Below are 20,578 nucleotides of genomic sequence, written 5' to 3' on the forward strand. Positions count from 1 at the left end.
TTTGAGTCCCCTTCCTTTACTTTGATACTGTTGCTTTTGCATTCAGACAATATTGTACTTTTAAGACATCTTTATATATTTGGTTTAGAGCTCATTACTCTGTACTAGCTACTTGATTTTGGGAGTTGGTATTATATATTACTATTTTGGATTATGCTGACCAATTATTTCACTATTTATGATAATTTAGACTTATTATATCTTGTCTTGTTGATTGAATGATGTTAGTGCGATTGGCTTACTCAGTCTTGGAGAATTTTGGATCGTGACAATCACATATAAATCGTAATACAAATTAGGTGATGTGCTTATTTGAAGAATTAATGCTTTTAATTTTTTCTATCTTCGCAAAGAATTTCAAAACAATCCATTGTTACTATCTTACGTGAAGGAATTCGAAATAGAGGTTGTGCCATATTTACAAAGTGCTTAAAGCCTTTCTTTTCAACCATATTAAAAGGTTGCTCATCTATAATCATCATAGTTGTTAATCAAAATTTCAAGTGCTAATTATTTATCACCCTTCTGACCATCTAGCAACAACAACAACAATCCAGTTAAATCCCACTAGTGAGGTATGGAAAGATAGTGTGTACGTATACCTTACTCCTACCTCAAGGGGTAGAGAGATTATTTTCGAAAGACCCTCAGTTCAAGAAAATAAAAGGAGGCAATATATCAGTACTATCAAAAGAAACCATGAAACAAATAACAACATCACCAGAACCAGAAAATAAATGAATAGCAAAACAATAACCAGTAGATACAGTTCGGCACTAAGAGGAACGAAAAATTAGTGTAACTCAGCATTAACCACTAGCAGTCTAAGACTAAAGTCCTAACACACTAGCGTGGTTTGGTTAAAAATGTATTAGTTTTTGACTAGTGCCAACAATATCACGGGGACAATAGTTTCTCGGACGATTAAGCAATTGTGATGTGCCATTATGGGTTGTATCAGCTGCATAACTTTTAGTACAATGCTTACACTTTGCTTTAGTCCCGTCAGAGTCGGTATATCTTTCAAAAATTTTCAAATGGTCGATCAAGATTTCATGAGTTCTCTTTTCTTTGATGATAGATACAAGTGTGAGATGTGTATCTTAGGACTAAGTTGAAAAGGTACGTGGAGTACTTCAATCATGAGATAACAAGTTTTAGTATACTATGGTGTTTCTTTGTATATATAAATTTTATTAATTCTGGGCTCTAAAGCAAGTAATATAAGAAAGTATGCAATATGCATCACAAAATGTTAAAAAATAAATAAATAAAGAAATAAAAAATACATGGCCTTGACAATGATGTCAAATCCAGACATGCTCATTAATTAAAGAAAACTAGTTCTCCGTTTCAGATCTCAAGCTAAGGGAAACAAAAATGATTTATTTAAATGCACTACTACCATAACCTTTGCAACTAATGATTTTAATGATAAACATAGAAGAATGGCAATTACAAGGTAAACGGAGAACTTATAATTCAAGAAGTAGAAGTTGATGGTGAGTGACAGAAATTGTGTAGTTGAAATTTTTTATGAAAGCTTGCAATTAAAATACTAAGTAGTAAAAGTAAAGAATGAAGTAATAACTTATAAGTTATATCTTATAACCTACCTAATACAAGTAGTATTGGCCGTTAGAAGCTTATAAGAACGATAAGTCGTTAGGCCAAAATATTTGAGGATTGTTTCTCCATAACAAATGTATTCCTTCTCATTTTCCAATAACAAATTCAAATAGGTTTGGAGTTTGGCCCTTTTGCTTGGATTATTTGTGATTTTGATTTTTATTTTTATTTTTTAAAATTCAAAACCAAATAAAAAAATCAATCCAATTTTTTTATAAAAAGAAATCAATTTAATTTGGTTTTAAGTTTAAATTCGAATAATGCACACCCCTAGTTAAAAGTGTAATTTTTTTTATTAAGATAGTATGTGAAGTTATGAATAAGGCATCAGATACAATATTTTTAAAAATGGGTATTTTATTGATTTAAAGTGGGTCTACTCTGTAAATTTCATATACACAACCAAATAAAATAAAAATAAAGAATTTGTACTATTACTAGTACATGTTATTTGGGTGTCTTTTCTTAATTTCCACCTGTCAAATTAATTTTATTGAGAGAAAGAGGTCGCTGCCTGTTTGGCGCTGCTAAGAAGAGCGGGAGAGAGGACCGGCGATGGAGGACGACGTTGAGATGGCTGCGTCGGAAAACGGCGCCGTGGTGGTTCGTCTCTATTCCTGTTTTTGTTCCTTCGGATTTCTTCAATTTTTCAGTTCATCTGTTGTTTTTCTTGTTTCCTGAAACCCTAATTCATGATATTCGCACTTTTATGAATAATAATAATAATAATAATAATAATAATGTGTGTAAGCAGGAATTGGATGACATGAAGAAGAGACTGAAAGAGATGGAAGATGAAGCGGTTGCTCTCCGTGAAATGCAGGCCAAAGTCGAGAAAGAAATGGGTTCTGTTCAAGGTCCCCCTCTCTCTGTGTGTGTGTGTGTGTGAATTTGATTTATACTGAAATTTTCGATACATATATTGATTATTCGTGTGTGATTTTTCTAGTGGACAATTATGGCCCTGTAGAATGGTTTTCTTAATTATTTATTTGTGGAAGAGGTAGCTAATTGATCTTATTACATGTTCTTATTACCTCATAGATCCTATTGGAAGGTGGGTGTGTGATATACATGTAAATACTTGGGTGGAGGGTGTCCAAGCAAGGTCTCCCTTTGAAATTTGTTTCTTGATTGATAAAATAGATGCTTTATGCTAGTATTTTCATTTTTCAAGTAGACAATTCTTTTTATGTGTATAAGATGATTTTGGTTTATATGTACCTGTGGAAGAGGTAGCTAGATTGATCTTATTACATACTAGTTGTTATGAACTTAAGTCCTGTTGGGAATTAAAACAGGGCGGGTAAAATATAATTTGAAGCTTTTTTTTACGTAATATGATGAGTTAGCTGCCTATAGTGCCTGAAATTTCTGTTTTGCAAATAAATAATGAACCGGAAAGGATAGTCTTTAGCTAGCCAGGCCAGCTCGTTAGATAAAAGCCGTTTAAAATATTAGTTCATTATAGCAAAGGGTGGAGTAGCAATAAAATCTATGTTGATGCTATTTTGTCTGTTTACTTGAAGTCGGTATGTTCTATTGGGGGCATAAGTGGCAAACTAGCTTTTTGTCTGTTAAAACTAACAAAACTACAACCTTAGGTTAGATATGCTGATATAGGTGGTGTTCAATTATCTTGCTTTTTGTTCTGTTGCATAAGGAAGTTTCTACTAATAATATCCTTGGTGTTGTTTTTGTCAATAATCAGTACTAATCAATATTTGTTTGCACCTCGTGATCTTCTAAGATGTTTAATTATGATGACAGTGTGGGTGCAAGTAATATCTTGTTTCTTTCTAAAACTGCAATGATGTAACTTGTGCTTCTCTTTTAAAACTATCTTTGACCCTTTTAACTTTGAATTAAACAAGTTTAAAATGACGCTCTCTTCCTTTATGTATTGAACTTTGAACCTAAATTTCAAAAGATAGCTTCATCTCACTTTGTTTGGATGGTCTCGAGGATGTGCAATGGTTGGTTTCTGAATTCTGTTTACATTTATATTTGTCAGTTGCTTATCTCTAACAGTGAAGAAAGCGTAAGTAGTCATGATCTCTGTTTCTTCTTTTTGTTGCATTTTTATTTATTTTTTCACCTTAATTGAAGGCAGACCCTGCTGCTGCTGCAAATCAGGCAAACAGGGAAGAAGTGGATGCTCGATCTATCTTTGTTGGAAATGTGAGACTTCTATTTACTAAAATATATGATTCTTTAGTTAAATATCATCTTATATTAGCCTTTTCTGCATTGCAACTGTTTATTATTTACATCTGATTTTTTGTGTGTTTCATATCAACTGATGTCGCATCTTGAATTCTTCTTGGAAATTAATATTTTTGAGTTTAATTGGAAAACATCATTCCATTGATTCCTGAAGCACAAAATTCAAATGCGATTATACTTTGGATTTTATCCTCCTGCTTTAATTTTTTTAATCTTCTTTTATATTACACTAGGGGATTAGGAAAGTGGAGAGCGGAATGTGGACAATGAGAATTGAATCCACATATATTGTGTGGGAGACTACGCCGATACCACTAGACTATAAACCTTGGTCTCTAACTTTCTTTGACATCTTCATGAACCTGTTTAAGATCTATACTTTCTTTTGCTTTCCTTTTTCCTTAGAAAGGATGTCTGCTATGTTTTTCATTTAAATATAGTTTTCTGGCCCAAATTAAGTGGTGTATGGAATCATAGGAGATCTGTTATGCAGAAGTGGGACTAATACTCTTACTTTTCATGATATCCGTCGTAGTCGAAAAACTGCCCTTTTAATCAATCTTTTATATTTGCCAATGTATTTCGCTTGCATAGAGCTATTTGAGGAATTTGAAGGGGATATTGGATGTAAAAAATATTATCAAAAGTATAGAATCATAAGCAAGGAACATGTGAGCATCTGGCTCTTGATGGCTATAGAGAAGTGTGAATATAGCTACAACTTCTTGACTATTTAGGATTGACATGAATCACAAACATTGACTCAGGATGTATTGATATGCTATAAAGTATAGATAAGAAAGCAGAATCAATACCAATGATCGCAAGACCAGAATTCTAGGGTGAAAAAGGAGCAGAAATCTAGGGAGAAATTAACTCACAGTTGTAGAGACTGAAAGGAATTAAGACGACAGTAAGGAAAGGAAGATGTTAAGCATGCTTCTACTCAAACTTCTTTTTTCATGTTTCTAATTCATGAACAATTGTTTCTATTAGGTATATAAGTCTTACCTTGATAAATTACCTTTTATCAATCAATATCTAAACAAAAATAAAACCAATTTGAAGATCAGGAATTGTATGAACTGATATGTAAAGGTTGAAAGTGAAGAAGTTGGTGGATATGTGGGAAACTAGTGTTGCTATAGATTTAGTTTGGTTTAGTTTGTAGGTGTTGCAGTCATCAATTTTGTTTGAATGAACTTTGTTTTTACTAAAGGAAAGGATGGCAAGAAAAAGATAGAAATTGGAAAAATAAACGTAATTAGCTGTCATTGAACTACTTATGGAAGAACTGGAGGTGATAGTGGTTTTGACGCGCGCTAGAACTAGCTTGAGAGGCATTTGATATTTCTTGTGAGCTTGACTTACTAGAGTCTAGGTTCCATTAAAATCATAATACGAGTATGATTTAACTATTCTGGGAAGTTCAACAAGTTCTGCAGTAGAATTAACTTCCCAAAAACAAGAAGAGGAGACTATTACATGGTTGGGAGGAATCACATAGTGACTGAGGGTTTATGCAACAATATCATCATTTTGTGACAGGAGTAGTTTTTTCTCCTCTCGTCTCTCTTTCACACTAAGTATGTACCATGCAACCAATTTCACCTATATACTATTGCCGCACGACTGTGCTTCAGTTTCTGTTTAAAATGCACCCCGGCATGTTGACCGAGGCATAACACTTTCAGATCCTACAGACTGCAGAGGGGAATTCCGGCGACTTCAGCAGCAGAGGGTATAGTTTCTCCTCAATCATTTTTCAGGGATTGATTAGAAACTCAGTTTTGTGCTAACATGGGGGATGACAGGATTTGTTACCACGCTGGTTTTAAATCTTATGACATCACGAAATTAGTTTGAGGTCTGACATATGGTTCGAATGAGTCGAACACAGCAGAAACCTGACGAGGAAAGTAACTTTAGGCCTTAAAGTTATGAAGTGGTAGTTTATGTCTTTAATATGTCATGAAGTATTCTCTTCTCCAAAAAACAATCTGATCATTATGTACTAAAATTGGCCATGGAAAATGCTGTGGAGAACCAAAGTACCTATCAAAGTGTTTATTAGAAAGTATGAATCAGTATTTGGAATTTTTGGATCTGCTGGGAAAGATGTAAAAGGATGCTCTTTGTAGGTGCTGTCTTCTCTGCTTTGTACTCTTGTTTACCCTCTTGGTACACTTCTTACTAATAATACTTTACCTTATAAAAAAAAAGTCTTTAATATCACATAAAAGGAGCAACAAAGGACAGTCGAAAAATGAAAAACGAAAGACCACTTTGCCGAGTTTTTCTGCAGTCTTAAATACAATACAATGAAAATGGAAGGTACATTAGCTTTATTGCCATACAAGGGGAGACTCCTGAGGTTACATTAAAAGGAATCTTGGGAAGCATAGCTCAGAAAATTGCAAGGTTCATAAATGTCCGAGAGATGGAGAATGATAGATCTCTTGTCAGAATCCCAGAACTTGCATCTTCTTACACTGAAGCCATCAGAAGCAATAGATGGACGGCTGAGGGGACAAAAGCCTCACCCATCAAAAGTAAAAATTCTAGAATCATCATCCCAGGTGGTTCAGAAGTCTCCGATATAGACTTGTTAAGTCGTTGCATTGTTGGTAAATTCCAGGCTCCATCGCAGGAAATCCTAACACTCAACGACACTAGAAGATGGGTCAGCAACACTTGGAAATCTGCAAGCGGTGTCAACGTATATGAGATGAATGATTCCAACAAGAAAGACTATTGAACATGTTCTTACAGGTGTGGTGATGGAAGAAGTTTAAATTGTCCTTAGACGGGTTGACTATTACCACCTGTTGCTGGTCACAAGATGTGATAAGAAGCTGGGTATGGATTTGATTGTTAGGGCTACCGCTGACTCTGTTGTCTCAAAAAAGATTCAATGAAATTGGTGATTCATGTGGTTGCTGGATCGAGACAGAGGAAAAGGCCACCCTCAAAAATCACATGCATTGGGCTTGAATCAAAGTGAGGGGAGATGGATCAAATGTCCCGAAAGAAATAGAGGTGGACAGTGATGGCTTCATATATAGCATACCGATATTTGTGTGAAATTCCGGTGACGGTGAAGGCCAAAAATCTAAGCGGAGAAGAAGCTCTGGAAACACCTCGGGATAATAGGTGTACCTATTCCTATGAAGAGGGGGGATGATGGGACTGAGTCGGTGTGCCAAGTATCGGGACATGTGGGTACCTCGAAAGAGGGGATATTTTTAAGATTAGGACACGTGAGGCAGGACATGCACATGGGAAGGGGGTTATTAAATACCAATTATAGATGGGCTGCCAACAACTAATTTGAGATTGTGCCATAAGTCCAAATAGAAAAACACTTTGGGCCCTAATTGTTCTGATCCTACACTGCAAGTCACCCAAGAGACTTCTAGTTGCCACAAAGTTACATAGTCTAGTAATGGGGCTAGGGTGGTAGGTCACATGGTAGTGACCGCGTGGAAGGTTGGTAGAGCGCAACACGTGATGTGTGGTTTTAGGCGCAAGTCACGAATTCAAATCCTGCGCGGACAAAAGCATGGTATTTAAGTGGAGAAGGGTAGAGGTGCGAGTGCATTATCCATCGAGTTTCGAACCTTGCACCTCTGGCCCTCGGGGATTTCTCTGTAAAATAAATGCAGCCAATTTCACCTCTTTTCTCCTCCCTGACTTCTTTTCTATTTTCTCTCCACCCAGTGCTCGGGGGGGGGGTGTTCAATTTGCTTTGTGGCAGCTCCTCATTCGTCAACTCTGATATGAGTTACTTGTGGTGGATTTTTTCTTTTGGGGGTAATTTCTTTCATATTGTTTGTGTTGCAATATTGTTTTTCCTGTTCAGTTCTTGATTTAGTAATTTTGAAGCTACTTGTGGGTTTTTTCCCCATTACTTTTCATTTCCAATGGCGGTTTAATGGGAATGTAAAAGAAACCTATATAGTGGTAAAGAACAACTGTAGTGTTGAACACAGATTGTATCTCACTTTTAACCAATTGAGACATCAGATTACGCTCCTATTTATACTCCATGCATTATAATTTGATTTTGAAGGACTGTAATCATTAATAATCAATAAAGTACTGTCAATCAACTTTTTTGGGGATAAATCTAGTTGGCTTTCTGTGAATGAGTAATCCTATTTGTGAGATCCAATTAGAATATAGAAATGGTTGAGAAACCTTTGGGATTATTTGACTGATATTCAGCCGTTTAAGTTAATGTCTAGTCTGGAATGCACATGTAATTTTGATGAACCTGCTCTTGGTAGTAATAATGACGGTTGGGGAAGGAATCTCCAACCATAGTTGCTCTTTCTGTAGTTATTGCAATTTGCAGTTAAAGATTCATTTTGGTGAGGTCAAATAATATGATGATTTACTCACTATTCTATTTGTTTTCTTTTCTTTGCGTGAGTGATGGTGAGGTTGCAACTTTTTGTTGGTTTAATTTACTAAGCGTGTCAACCAGGTGGTTACTTTCATTTGGACTTTTCTACAGCCGTTTTGACCTTTGGTCCAGTCTGAGAGTATCTCTTGTGTGTTAATCTGCGGCAATGAGTTTGAGAGGCTAAACTTGTTTTTATAGGTGGATTATTCATGCACTCCAGAGGAAGTGCAGCAGCATTTTCAGGCATGTGGGACTGTAAATAGAGTTACAATCCGAACTAACAAGTTTGGGCAACCTAAAGGGTATGCTTACGTTGAGTTTCTTGAAACGGAAGCGGTCCAAGAAGCTCTTCTTCTGAATGAATCTGAACTTCATGGCCGCCAACTTAAGGTCAGCCAGTTAGTCCCCTAAACCCACTTTGTTTATCCGGTTGACACAATTAAATATGAGTTCATTTCATTTCTGGCTTCCTACCCTTCCTCAATTGCGATTGCAAATGTTGTGTAGGTATCAGCAAAGAGGACTAACGTACCTGGTATGAAGCCGTATCGTGCTAGACGGCCCAATCCCTACATGGGATTTCGAGGCCGGACACCATTTATGGCTGCTCCGTATTTTTTCCCTCCTTATGGATACGGGTAACAGTAATCGTCTTATGCTTTTACAATAACTTGTGTTTGCTTTGCTCACTCCCTATATTAATTAAATTTGTGACTTTATTATTTATGTTGCAGAAAGGTTCCAAGGGCTAGGGCGCCAATGCGTTACAGCCCCTACTTCTGAGACAACATTTCCTCTGAGACATACATACCTCTGGATGGTGGGATATTTCATTAAAAGCAGTAGCTTGTTATCCCCTGTATGACAAATTGCCTTTCGGAATCTTATTTATCCTGAAATCGATTTTCAAGTGGGCTTTGTGGCAAATATTGTGGTCATGAATCCTGTTGGTGTTGCGTCCTTAGAATTCAAGAAAAATATGAATGTTTCAAGTCTCCAATGTTGATTGCATTCTACCGGGGGGGGGGGGGGGGGGGGGGAAATGAACTGTTCCTTGTACATATCTTTTCTCTGGAAGTTTTGGACCATTATTATGTGGTTTTTTGGAGCTCATTTTCTGGTCTATAGGGTTTTGGGTTAAAACCAATCTGGCGTACGGAGGCCTATTTGATGAAGGATAATACACTTGGTGTAATGGAGGTTGAATGCGTTTGATATTATGATGGCAAATAATAAAATTTGTCATTGAGTAAGCGACATCACAATTTGTTTAAACTGAAAATAACAAGAAATTATCAACCAGTTGGATTTTTTACTTCGCGTGTTCCTGATTATATTAGGCTAAGCTTCACCTAAGTTTAGTAAACTTAAATAATTTACAAGTTCATACTTTTAATTGCATCATTTTCTTAAAAATCTCATATTTAAGGTTATTTAATGCATATAAACTCATCAGGACATCCTCATTGTGCCTTTAATGCATACCTTAATCGGAATCAGTTGATATAAAAGCTCACCCTTTTAATTATGAGGAGATATACGAAGGGCGTGTCGAACTCTCGTCACCTTTTATTTGTAACTAGGGACTTTTGGTACTCTCTCACCCCATTTTTCCTTTTTGGAAGGATTAACAACGTCAAGATCAGATCTTTCTTGATGATATTGCTTCCCGTTGGTTTTCTCAACATGATCAGCTAGTTTATCCAGCGTTAATGATCGAGGTGCTTTTTGGTTTCAAATCAGACGCAAAGAAAACACAATAGAAGTAATGACAATTTTATTTTGCTAATAACTTATATATCAGGGATAAAAGAGGGAGGAAAAATCAAGAGCATGAAAAGGGGAAGTTATCAAAAATGAATATCCATTTACATTTCAATTGCAGGAAATATCTGTGAATTAGAAGATGAGAACAGAAAAATAGATGCTCAAAATCTAGTATAAATATTGGATCACCATCCTTTCTTTTCAGCATTTTGCTCAGAGTAGGTGTAGAACGTAACACAAATTAAACAAAGACGTACAAACCCTGGTGATCGGGAGGGAACGTAAACACCCAGGGGCGCAGCCCGTATACATGTTACGGGTTCGGCCGAACCTAATAACTTTGATCCAAACTCTGTATTTGTTTTAAGAAATCGATTGAATATGAATAAATTCTTAATTTAGAACTCAGTACTTTAAAAGAACTAGAATTTCGAACCCAATAACTTTAAATCCTAACTCCGACTCTGGTAACACCCTGGTGTCTCCTACTGCTGGGGGCTTTAGCCTTGTTTAAATTGGCCCGTTCGTCAATCAGTTCTCTCTTTTTACTACTCAACATTTCAGAATCTCCACTTGCATTTTAACCAATTGATCACCTCTCATGTTAGGTTGATTTGCTTAGAAAAGTCACACCTTTTTTTTCCGCCGTGTCTTGTGTTGTCTATAGCAGAGTACCAGATGGAATTTTTAGATCAACCATTTTCACCTACTTTAGGAACCTTCATCGATGTTCCCTAAATAATATAAGAAACATCAGAAGTGTAGAGGATATTTGGGATGTACAATATATATGTAATTCATGTATAGTATGTGCATTCGTATATAATCTATGTATTTATACTAATTAGAAAAAAGTAAACAGTAAAATATATAACCAGTTAGAAAAAACAAGCGATAAATCTTGTCGGCTGTTTGAGTAAGGAGCCCATTTTTTATTATCACAAAAAAGATATCCTGAGCCTCCACCTCTCCTGTGTTATCTTCGGACCGAACCCTTAGGGAACTTTCAAGTGGATTCACTGGGACTTCTTCACCACTAGACTGGGTGCAAATTTTTGGTTTCATTTTTCACTGAAAGGTATTCTACTGCAATTTTATTTTATTTTTTTGCAGCCTGCTACATTATGTAGTTGTGCAAGTTGTTCATTGAAGTATTAATAAGGAGGAAATCAACGAACGTGACTGCACGAGCTCCACCAGGATTCACCACATTAAAATGAACAAAATTAGCTAAAATGAATATCATACAAATAGAGCTAAAAAAATAGTGTAGATTACCTGTGCTCATTGTCTGGGACACTATTGGAGCTAGCATATTCGGTATTCCCATTGCCACGGATTGTGTTAGGTGTTTGTCCTAATTTTCTTACTATATTTGGTTTTTCTATTCCTTGAATGAAGGCAACATATTTACCATAAGGGGTTTGAGAGTCTTGTTTGGGGTGAATTTATGAGACAAGTGTTATGATGTCACTTATGTGTGTCTCTTTGTGAGGTTGTTCTCTCGATATTTTGTACTTTCTTTTATATAGTGGATTTCTCATCTCCGCTTGTGGATGTAGGTTAATTGACCGAACCACATAAAATGTTTGTATCTCTTTTGATATATTTCTCTTTTATTATTTGATTTTATCATCGTTCAAGATTTGCTCTGTTAGTTTCCGCATGACACCTAATTATTTCGATCCTAACAAGTGATATCAGAGCGAGGTTCAAGACAGGTTCATCTTGGTGGGTTTAGTTCTAGCAACAACCTATTTGACGATAATTATAATTTTTGTATGATAACTTTGACCCGAGTGCTACTCACGCTGAGACAAGCTTTATAGTGGAGATTTGAAGATGCAATCTGTTGAAGGCTATGGAAGAAGGTGGATCAAGTTTATTTTGCCATAAAATTCAGGCCAATAGGGAGAATTATTATGTGTTTGTCTTGATTTTCTTACCATATTGGGTTTTCCTATTCCTTGAACGAAGGGCAACATATTTAGCATAATGGATTTTTGCTTTACGAAAAGGAAAATATCATTCTTCCATATCTAGCTAGTCTTTTTTCTTTGAGGAACAGGTTTTGTACTTCTACAAATAAAGGATCCTTCCTTCTCATTCACTAGCATCCACAATGTATCCATAAGGGGTTTGAGAATCTTGTTTTGGGGAAGAATTTCTGAGACAAGTGTTATGATGTTACTTGTGTGTGCCTCTTTGTGGGGTTGTTCTCTCGATATTTTATACTCTCTTTTATATAGTGGATTACTCATCTCCGCTTGTGGATGTAGGTCAATTGACCGAGCCATGTTAAATGTTTGTGTCTCTTTTGAAATATTTCTTTTTTGTTATCTGATTTGTCATCGTTCAAGGTTTGTTTTGTTAGCTTCTGCATGACACCTAATTATTTCAATCTTAGTAGATTAATGTGTGTGTTCTTCATCCAAGTTGGTCGAACTCCCCCACACTATTTGGGGTGAAGAAATGAATGCAAAAAAATGGTGGTCTACAAAACAAATTCGGTGATTCAAGATTGAGGATGATAAAGGAAAAAGGTGGAAGTTGGTGGCCACATTGAACCCAGTTAGCAGAGAACGAGACCCTTGAATCTAGTGACAGTCATGAAAAGTCTCCATCACCTTATGAGTGTTGTTTTTTTCAAGAGAGAAGATGATTTGTATTCGGGGAAGATGAATTATTTCTCGAGAGGGTTTGGATTTCGGGTTAGTTTAAATGGCCCAGGTTACTTATATTGGGCCGAGGTTCTTTAGCAAATAACTATGGGGCGGAAAGTATTTACCCGCCCTTACCCACTTTATTTTTCCCTATCCATTTTTTTAATACCCAGCCAAATAAAGTCAAACTAAGCTACTATCAACCAAGCCAATTCAAGCCAAGCCAAACTAATTCAAGTCAAACCAAATCAAGTCAAGCCAAGCCAAATCAAGCTAAAACTAAGCCAAATGGGTAAAAAAAAAGGTAGGATGGGTGGGTAGGTACGGGTAGTTAGTTTTAATTGAGTAAATATATATTGTAAATAGTTTTTAAATAGGTAGAAAATGGTAATTATTTTAAGCTTAATGAGTATTTTGCATAAATTATTCGGATTTAATATCTCTCTATATGTACTAATAAATCAGTGCCTCCAATTTAATGAAAATCTCCACACATATTATATCATAGTTCTCTTAGAAGGAGGGGAAGATGGGGTAATTTTTGAGCCATTTTTAGTAGGTTAAGGGCCATTGCACGAGGCGCCTTATTCGGTCACCCCCATTTAACCTATACTCACTTTTTAAAAAAGTTTTAACTTGTACCAACTTTTTAAACAACTTCAGGCCTCTTTCTCCTCCTCATTCTTCTTCTTCGGGTGACAATGATTTTATATGGTGGTTGTGAACATATTTTAATGTTGTTTATGATATTTTACAATGGCGAGCTGTTATGACGCTTTATTTTTTACTATTGCTTATGATTTCTTTTTTATTTTCTTAATTGCAAAATGAGTTTATTAGATTTATTGGTGTTTTGATAAATTGATGATTGGAGTTTGTTCCTGATGATATTTGGAGGTTATGTTTCAAATTTGAGCTTATTTGGAGTAGATTTAGGTATTAAATCGTATATTTGATTGTTATAATTCGAAGAATAATTTTCTGTTTCTAGGCAATTTGCACTTCTGGCTTATTTGGCCTTAAGTGCATAAAAACGTTAGTTGCACTTCAGACTGTTTGTCCTTAAGTGCATCTGAAGTGTAATTTCACTTCAAACTTATTGACCTTAAGTATAGCAAAACGATTGTTGCACTTCAGACCTTTTGGCCTTAAGTGCATCTGAAGTGCAATTTTTCATTTTAGACTTATTGGCCTTAAGTGCATAAAACCATTGGTTACACTTCAGACCTATTTGACCTTAAGTGCATCTGAAGTGCAAATTTTCAGTTTAGACTTATTGGCCTTAAGTGAATGAAAACGTTTGTTGCACTTCAGACTTTTTGGCCTTATGTGCATGAAACCATTAGTTACATCTCAGACCTATTTGGCCTTAAGTGCATCTGAAGTACAAATTTTCACATCATGCTTATTGGCCTTAAGTGAATGAAAACGTTTGTTGCACTTCAGACTTTTTGGCCTTAAGTGCATCTAAAAGTGCAAAATTTCACTTCAGACTTATTGGCCTTAAGTGTATCTGAAGTGCAATTTTTTACTTCATACTTATTAGCCTTAAGTGCATGAAATTATTGGTTGCACTTCAGACCTATTTGACCTTAAGTGCATTTGAAGTGCAATTTTTTCACTTCACACTAATTTTTTTAAACTTCAGGCCCGATAAGTAGAACTATCAATATGGACGGGGTCGGGCTAGCCCATCCCAGCCCACGTGGGCTTTAGCAATTGACGGGCTGGACTGGACTAGCCCACCATTTTGATGGGCCTTATAATGGTCAACCTATCCCAGCCCTATGTAGTTTGCGGGCCCCACGGGCCGACCCATCATTTTTTAAAAATATAATTTTTTATTTTTTATTTAAGTTCTAACCTAAAAACAATAAATATTTAAAAGTTAAAAAAATCTTATTGAAAAATTTTCACAAAACTTAATAACTTTTAATATTGTTCCAATATATCACAATAAATACGAAAAAAGTAAAAGACAAGACTTTATTTCATTCACTAAAAATCAAAACTCAAAATAAATTATTTAAAAGAACGTCCATGACGCTTATGGGATATCTCACATATCATCTTCATCAAACATATTTGAATCCGCTTGTGAGAATGTTGTCTTAATATCTTCACTTTCATCTACATCTACAATACGTATGCAATATTAATTAGTTAAATATTAAGAATAATTAAAATTTTAAAACTAATTAACGTTTTAGGACTTTGATCTTTTAATATGATGAGCTTAATAAAGTTTAAGCTTGGGTTACTCTTCTTCTTATTTTTTGTATCATATACTTTTTATATTTTATATATTTTAAATACGTATTTTTATTAGGCCCATGGGCCGGCCCAGCCCAACCTTAGTCAAGCCTCACGGGCCACGAGCTTACTCGGGCCAGGCTTAAAAGCCTCGTTTTTAAATGGGTTCCAAAAGTTCTAGCTCAGTCCTGCTAAATCACGGGCTGGGCTGGGCTGGCCCAACGGGCCAAGCTCATATTGACGGCTCTACCGATAAGTGTGAAGTTGATCGTAAAGTGGGTATACTTGCAAACTTTTTTACAAAGTGAGTATAGGTTCAATTGTGATCAAAACCGGGTATAGATGCTAAAGTCCCGTTTTAACTTTTAAGTCAGTATGATCCATTTTTCGGTTAATTTGTTTTCGATTTACCCATAAACACCCCAAACTTACGTTCCAGCCTTTCGTAACCCTTTAGCACTGGTCGCATACTCGCATTGGCGTGCAATTTTGGTTCCCAACAACACATTGCATTGACGCTTAGCTCAGCTTTCTCTATTCCCCAATGGAAACTTCCGCCGGACATCCGCCGGAAACATCCCCCAACATCAACTCCGGCGAAATTTTCCGACAAGACAACCCCCAAAACGACAATGACAATTCTTCCCCTCCTCAAACGACACCCGAACCTGCCGTTTCAGACTCTCAACCCGACGACCTTCCAGAACCTTCCGAACCGGAAATACCCCCCTCCGAATTACCACCACCGCCCACCGGAAACACCCCACCCCAAGTCAGAAAACGACGCCGTAGAAAACGTTTCTTCACGGACATGATTCCCACCTCAGTTTCCGCCGCCGCCGTCTCCGGCCTCCGTGTTCTCCGCCCCAACCCTAAACCCTCCACCGCATATTCTTACTCCGAGACGGAATTAGCCACCGGTGACGACCTTAATAAGAATCACAATCGCCGGCGAAGGATTTCCGATCTCGCTAAAGAAGTCGACCTTGAAGCCCTAATTGCTATCTCCGTCGGGTTCCCTGTCGATTCCCTTACAGAGGAAGAAATTGAAGCTAATGTAGTTTCCGAAATTGGGGGTGTTGAACAATCTAATTACATTGTCGTACGTAACCACATTCTCGCTCGTTGGCGGTCCAATGTTACTGTTTGGCTCACAAAAGATCATGCTTTGGAGTCCATACGAGCTGAACACAAAAATCTCGTGCATTCTGCTTACACTTTTTTACTACAACATGGGTATATCAATTATGGTGTAGCTCCAGCTATAAAAGAACTGAAATTTAAGACACCTGAAGGGGTTCCGAAAGGGAATGTGATTGTTATTGGGGCAGGGTTATCGGGTTTAGTTGCTGCGAGACAGTTGATTTCGTTAGGGTTTAAAGTTGTGGTTCTTGAAGGAAGGGGTAGACCTGGTGGCAGAGTGAGGAGTAAGAAGATGAGCGGGGGACAAAATGGGGTTGTTGCTGCTGCTGATTTAGGTGGGAGTGTGTTAACTGGAATAAATGGTAATCCGTTAGGTGTTCTGGCGAGGCAGCTAGGCATTCTGCTTCATAAGGTGAGAGATATTTGCCCTTTGTATTTGCCTAATGGTAGAACTGTGAATTCGGATATTGATTCTAAAGTTGAAGCTTCATTTAATAAGTTGTTAGATAGGGTGTGTAAACTTAGGCAGGCAATGTTGGATGAGGTTAAGAGCGTGGATGTTTCGTTAGGTACTGCGTTAGAGACGTTTAGGCATGTGTACAGAGTGGCTGAGGATCCCCAAGAGCAAATGCTTCTGGATTGGCATTTGGCCAATTTGGAGTATGCTAATGCTTCATTGATGTCCAATCTGTCGATGGCGTTTTGGGACCAGGATGATCCTTATGAAATGGGGGGTGATCATTGTTTCATCCCGGGGGGAAATGAGAGGTTAATTCGGGCTTTGGCAGAGGACATTCCTATTTTTTACGATAGGACGGTGGAAAGTGTAAGATATGGTACTGACGGAGTTTTAGTGTATGCTGGTGGGCAGGAATATCGTGGGGATATGGTTCTCTGCACGGTTCCATTGGGAGTGCTGAAGAGGGGTACCATTGAGTTTGTACCCGACCTTCCTCAGCGCAAGAAAGATGCGATTGAGAGATTAGGATTTGGATTGTTGAATAAGGTTGCAATTCTGTTTCCCTACGACTTTTGGGGTGGAGAGATTGATACTTTTGGACACTTGAATGAGGACCCGAATATGAGGGGTGAGTTTTTTCTGTTCTATAGTTATTCTTCGGTTTCAGGTGGACCCCTTCTTATTGCTCTTGTAGCTGGAGAAGCAGCAGTAAAATTTGAAAAGATGTCTCCTCTTGAATCTGTTGGGAGGGTTCTTGAAATTCTGAAGGGCATATTCAGTCCGAAAGGAATTGCTGTTCCCGATCCACTTCAAGCAGTTTGTACGCGTTGGGGACAGGATCAGTTCTGTTATGGTTCTTATTCCTATGTTGCAATTGGAGCCTCAGGGGATGATTATGATATCCTCTCTGAGAGTGTTGGTGGCCGACTTTTCTTTGCAGGTGAAGCAACTAATAAACAGTACCCTGCAACAATGCACGGGGCTTTTCTCAGTGGGATGAGAGAGGCGGCTCACATACTGAGAGTTGCGGATAGAAGGTCAATAGCTCCAGCTGAGAAATCAAATAATTTCAGTCAAGAAAACATTATTGTTGTAGATAAGTTCTTCGAGACTCCAGACCTTAAATTTGGTAGTTTCTCTGTGTTGTATGATCCCATATCAGCTGACCTGGAGTCTAATTGCTTAATACGAGTTGCATTGCAAGGGGAGAAACTTTTATATTTATATTGCCTGATCTCTCGAAGGCTAGTACTGGAGCTAAGCAAATTAGAAGGGGATCTGAGCAGGATACAAATGTTAACACGTGACTTTGGGGTGAAATTGGTTGGTTGGAAGAATTTATCCGCTGCTGCTGGATCTCTAATCACCTCCATCGAATCAGCTAGATCAGTTTGAATTTGGAGCTACTAGTTCTGGTTGATGCAGATAAGATAATATATATGAGTAGTAGTTTACCTCAATTCAGACCGAGTTATATTAAATATAGCTGTTGTAAATTCAGGAACAGAATCCCTATCAAAATGAAGCGCTTCCATGTTACTGATAGAGTGTTGTACTAATCAAGTTTTGGTAGTTTTATCTGGGTCAATACATTGGTGGGTGCTGTTACAGGATTTTTAGAGGTTCAAAATGAGGTTATCAGGTGACATCACTGTTTAATTTGTTCATTGTCTCTTTCTTTTCTAGGTTTCTATGTTCTGAAGCACTTCATAGAACGGATCGGCCGTCTCTTGTTTTAGTAATTTGCAAGCTTCAAGCCTGCATCTAGAGAAAGACAATCAAATAGAATGTGGTCTAAGTTTACTTAAAATGAGAATGAAAAAAAAAATGATTGAAGTTCTGGCTGACACCAGGTGAAATTACAATGTTAAGAGAATTTTATGGCACAAATGTACAGTTCAATTCTACAATGTACATCAATCCCAAGTTTTACTCTTACATCAGTCTTTTTCTTTTCTATTTCTCGTTTTAAAACTTCTGATGATTATGTGTTGGTTGCAGATAATGGCGGATTCAATAATGGGTTCGCGGAACCCAATATTTCAAGGGTTGAATTATACATATATGTGCGAGAAACAAGTACAAATGTAGAGTTAAATGTACATTTTATAATTCACTCTCCCAACTCAATCCACAGCGTCTAAATTCTGGATCCGCCACAGGCCGTAGAATTGTTAATCAGATGGAGATGGTTAGCGATTATCTACAAGAAATGCCTTCAAGTGTTTAGCAAACTCCTTTGGTTTCTCCAAGTTGACTGCATGTCCCGCATTTCTGATAACTACCAAGTCAGCATTCCCTTCAATATGCCTATCATTTTGTAGTTCACAGTTTGATCATCAGAAGACGGAGTTTTGAATAGCAAAAACTCTTCTCAGAAAAAGCAAAAGTTAGAATATTTTGAAGTAGTTGTTACCTCTGCAGTCTGTAACCCAGTTCTAAAGGGAATATCCTGTCCTGTTCTCCCCAAATAATTAATGTGGACTGTTGGGATAAGAAACTAAATGAATGAGTGATGAGATGAAATTAAACTACTACTAATTAAAGTCGGAAAATGCAAACCTGGGAAATCTTAGGAAGATCGGAAAGTCGTCTATCTTTAAGTATATTTTGGATGAGTTCTCTTTTCTCGTTCACATAATCGGTGCACATCACCTGTGACATCATAAGGGGGATTTAAATTGAAATAAATAGTATATATCCATAAAATGATTAGAAACGAGATAGACTTACATCAATAAAATCAGAAAGGAAGTAGGAGGGCATGACTTTAACAGGTTTGAAGAAGGAGAAACGCATCAATTCCCTTAGCTTCTCAGGTGTCTGTGGCAATAAAATGCTGGCAGCTTCTTCCAAATCAGAGACCTGAAACAAGCCATCTTTCATATCCTTTTCCTCTAAGCAAACGCCTGCACAACACAACACCAATCTCTCCACTGCCTCTGGATATTGAGCTGCAACATTATAACCAACAAAACCGCCATAACTTATCCCCACTAGGCTTGTTTTATGCACACCATGCACCTCCATCAACTTCTTCACACATCTCGCCTGCAAATACAAGTGAAAAAATCTATCAATTTTTTTTTCTAATTCGCTTAACCTGTCCTAATTTAAACGGGTTCGGTCATGACTTGTTCGTTGACTTGATCCAACGGATTGAACCTGAAATGATCCAAACGAATCATAATGCAATCCAAAGCCAGACATACAAAATCAAATTTTGAGACTGAAAATTATGTAAATCTTGAAGAACTATATATTGGTAATAAATTAATCAAATACATTAAAAAGGCAAAATAAAAAGGAGCCACGTTTGGGCGAGTTTGTTTATGACACGTTTTTGACCCATCTTGACCATCTCGTTGAACACAAACAAACTTTTGTAGGTTATATCATAATTAGGGTGGAGTTACACCCGGCAAAAGGTGGTTGTGGTCAATTAACACCTTTCGCTCATAACTAGGGTGGAGGCAAAAGATGGCCAACTAACACCTTTCAAATTATATATATATATATATATATATATATATATATATATATATATATATATATATATATATTACATTTTGAATACCCTTCTGGTTTTGCATTTTGGTCATGACTCTGTTTATTAATTTGGCCCAGCCCACACTTTACCTGAAAACTCTCTGTCCTCTCCGGCCGCGTCGTGGCCGAGGCACCAAAAAAGACGAGATCAGGAAGGTAGACATTAAAATGGGGAGTAAAATGTCTTAGGAGATCACTATATTGCCACATTGCATTGGCACCAAATCCATGCACAAGAAAGAGGTTAGGTTTTGTTGGTTCATGAACTTTAGGTATCCAACAATGCATAGTGGTGCCATCTTCAAGATCTGTTGTTACAGAACGAAGCCCAGAAAAGGAGAAAAAATATCGGTAAAAACGATCTCTTGATGCTGTGAAGCTAAGGCATTTGCCCATATTGTATATTCAATGGCACAAATAATATGAATATCTGACAGGAATTTCTTATAAAGTTTGAAATTCTATTCTTCAAGTTCATAA

The 20,578-nt window shown here is 37.0% G+C and overlaps 3 protein-coding genes across 3 annotated transcripts; 2 read left to right on the forward strand and 1 right to left on the reverse strand.

Moving 5' to 3' along the window:
- Nucleotides 1-2,075: 2,075 nt before the first annotated feature.
- LOC104115766 (polyadenylate-binding protein 2-like) lies at nucleotides 2,076-9,263 on the forward strand. Its single transcript, XM_009626464.4, has 6 exons — nucleotides 2,076-2,232; nucleotides 2,384-2,486; nucleotides 3,743-3,810; nucleotides 8,462-8,653; nucleotides 8,771-8,901; nucleotides 8,998-9,263. Exons 1-6 carry the CDS (start codon nucleotides 2,185-2,187, stop codon nucleotides 9,044-9,046), a joined length of 591 nt encoding a protein of 196 aa, XP_009624759.1. The 5' UTR covers nucleotides 2,076-2,184; the 3' UTR covers nucleotides 9,047-9,263.
- A 6,113-nt stretch (nucleotides 9,264-15,376) lies between these two features.
- Nucleotides 15,377-18,125, forward strand: LOC104115773 (lysine-specific histone demethylase 1 homolog 1). Its single transcript, XM_009626475.4, has one exon. The coding sequence runs from the start codon at nucleotides 15,491-15,493 to the stop codon at nucleotides 17,942-17,944; it is 2,454 nt and encodes an 817-aa protein (XP_009624770.1). The 5' UTR covers nucleotides 15,377-15,490; the 3' UTR covers nucleotides 17,945-18,125.
- A 436-nt stretch (nucleotides 18,126-18,561) lies between these two features.
- LOC104115780 (uncharacterized) lies at nucleotides 18,562-20,578 on the reverse strand. The gene is made up of 5 exons (XM_009626485.4): nucleotides 20,189-20,578; nucleotides 19,283-19,600; nucleotides 19,112-19,204; nucleotides 18,966-19,033; nucleotides 18,562-18,859 (listed from the first exon to the last, which is right to left on the reverse strand). The coding sequence occupies exons 1-5, from the start codon at nucleotides 20,492-20,494 to the stop codon at nucleotides 18,742-18,744; spliced, it is 903 nt and encodes a 300-aa protein (XP_009624780.1). The 5' UTR covers nucleotides 20,495-20,578; the 3' UTR covers nucleotides 18,562-18,741.

This window comes from Nicotiana tomentosiformis, chromosome 7 (genome assembly GCF_000390325.3).
Source record: "Nicotiana tomentosiformis chromosome 7, ASM39032v3, whole genome shotgun sequence".
Taxonomy (NCBI): Eukaryota; Viridiplantae; Streptophyta; class Magnoliopsida; order Solanales; family Solanaceae; genus Nicotiana; species Nicotiana tomentosiformis.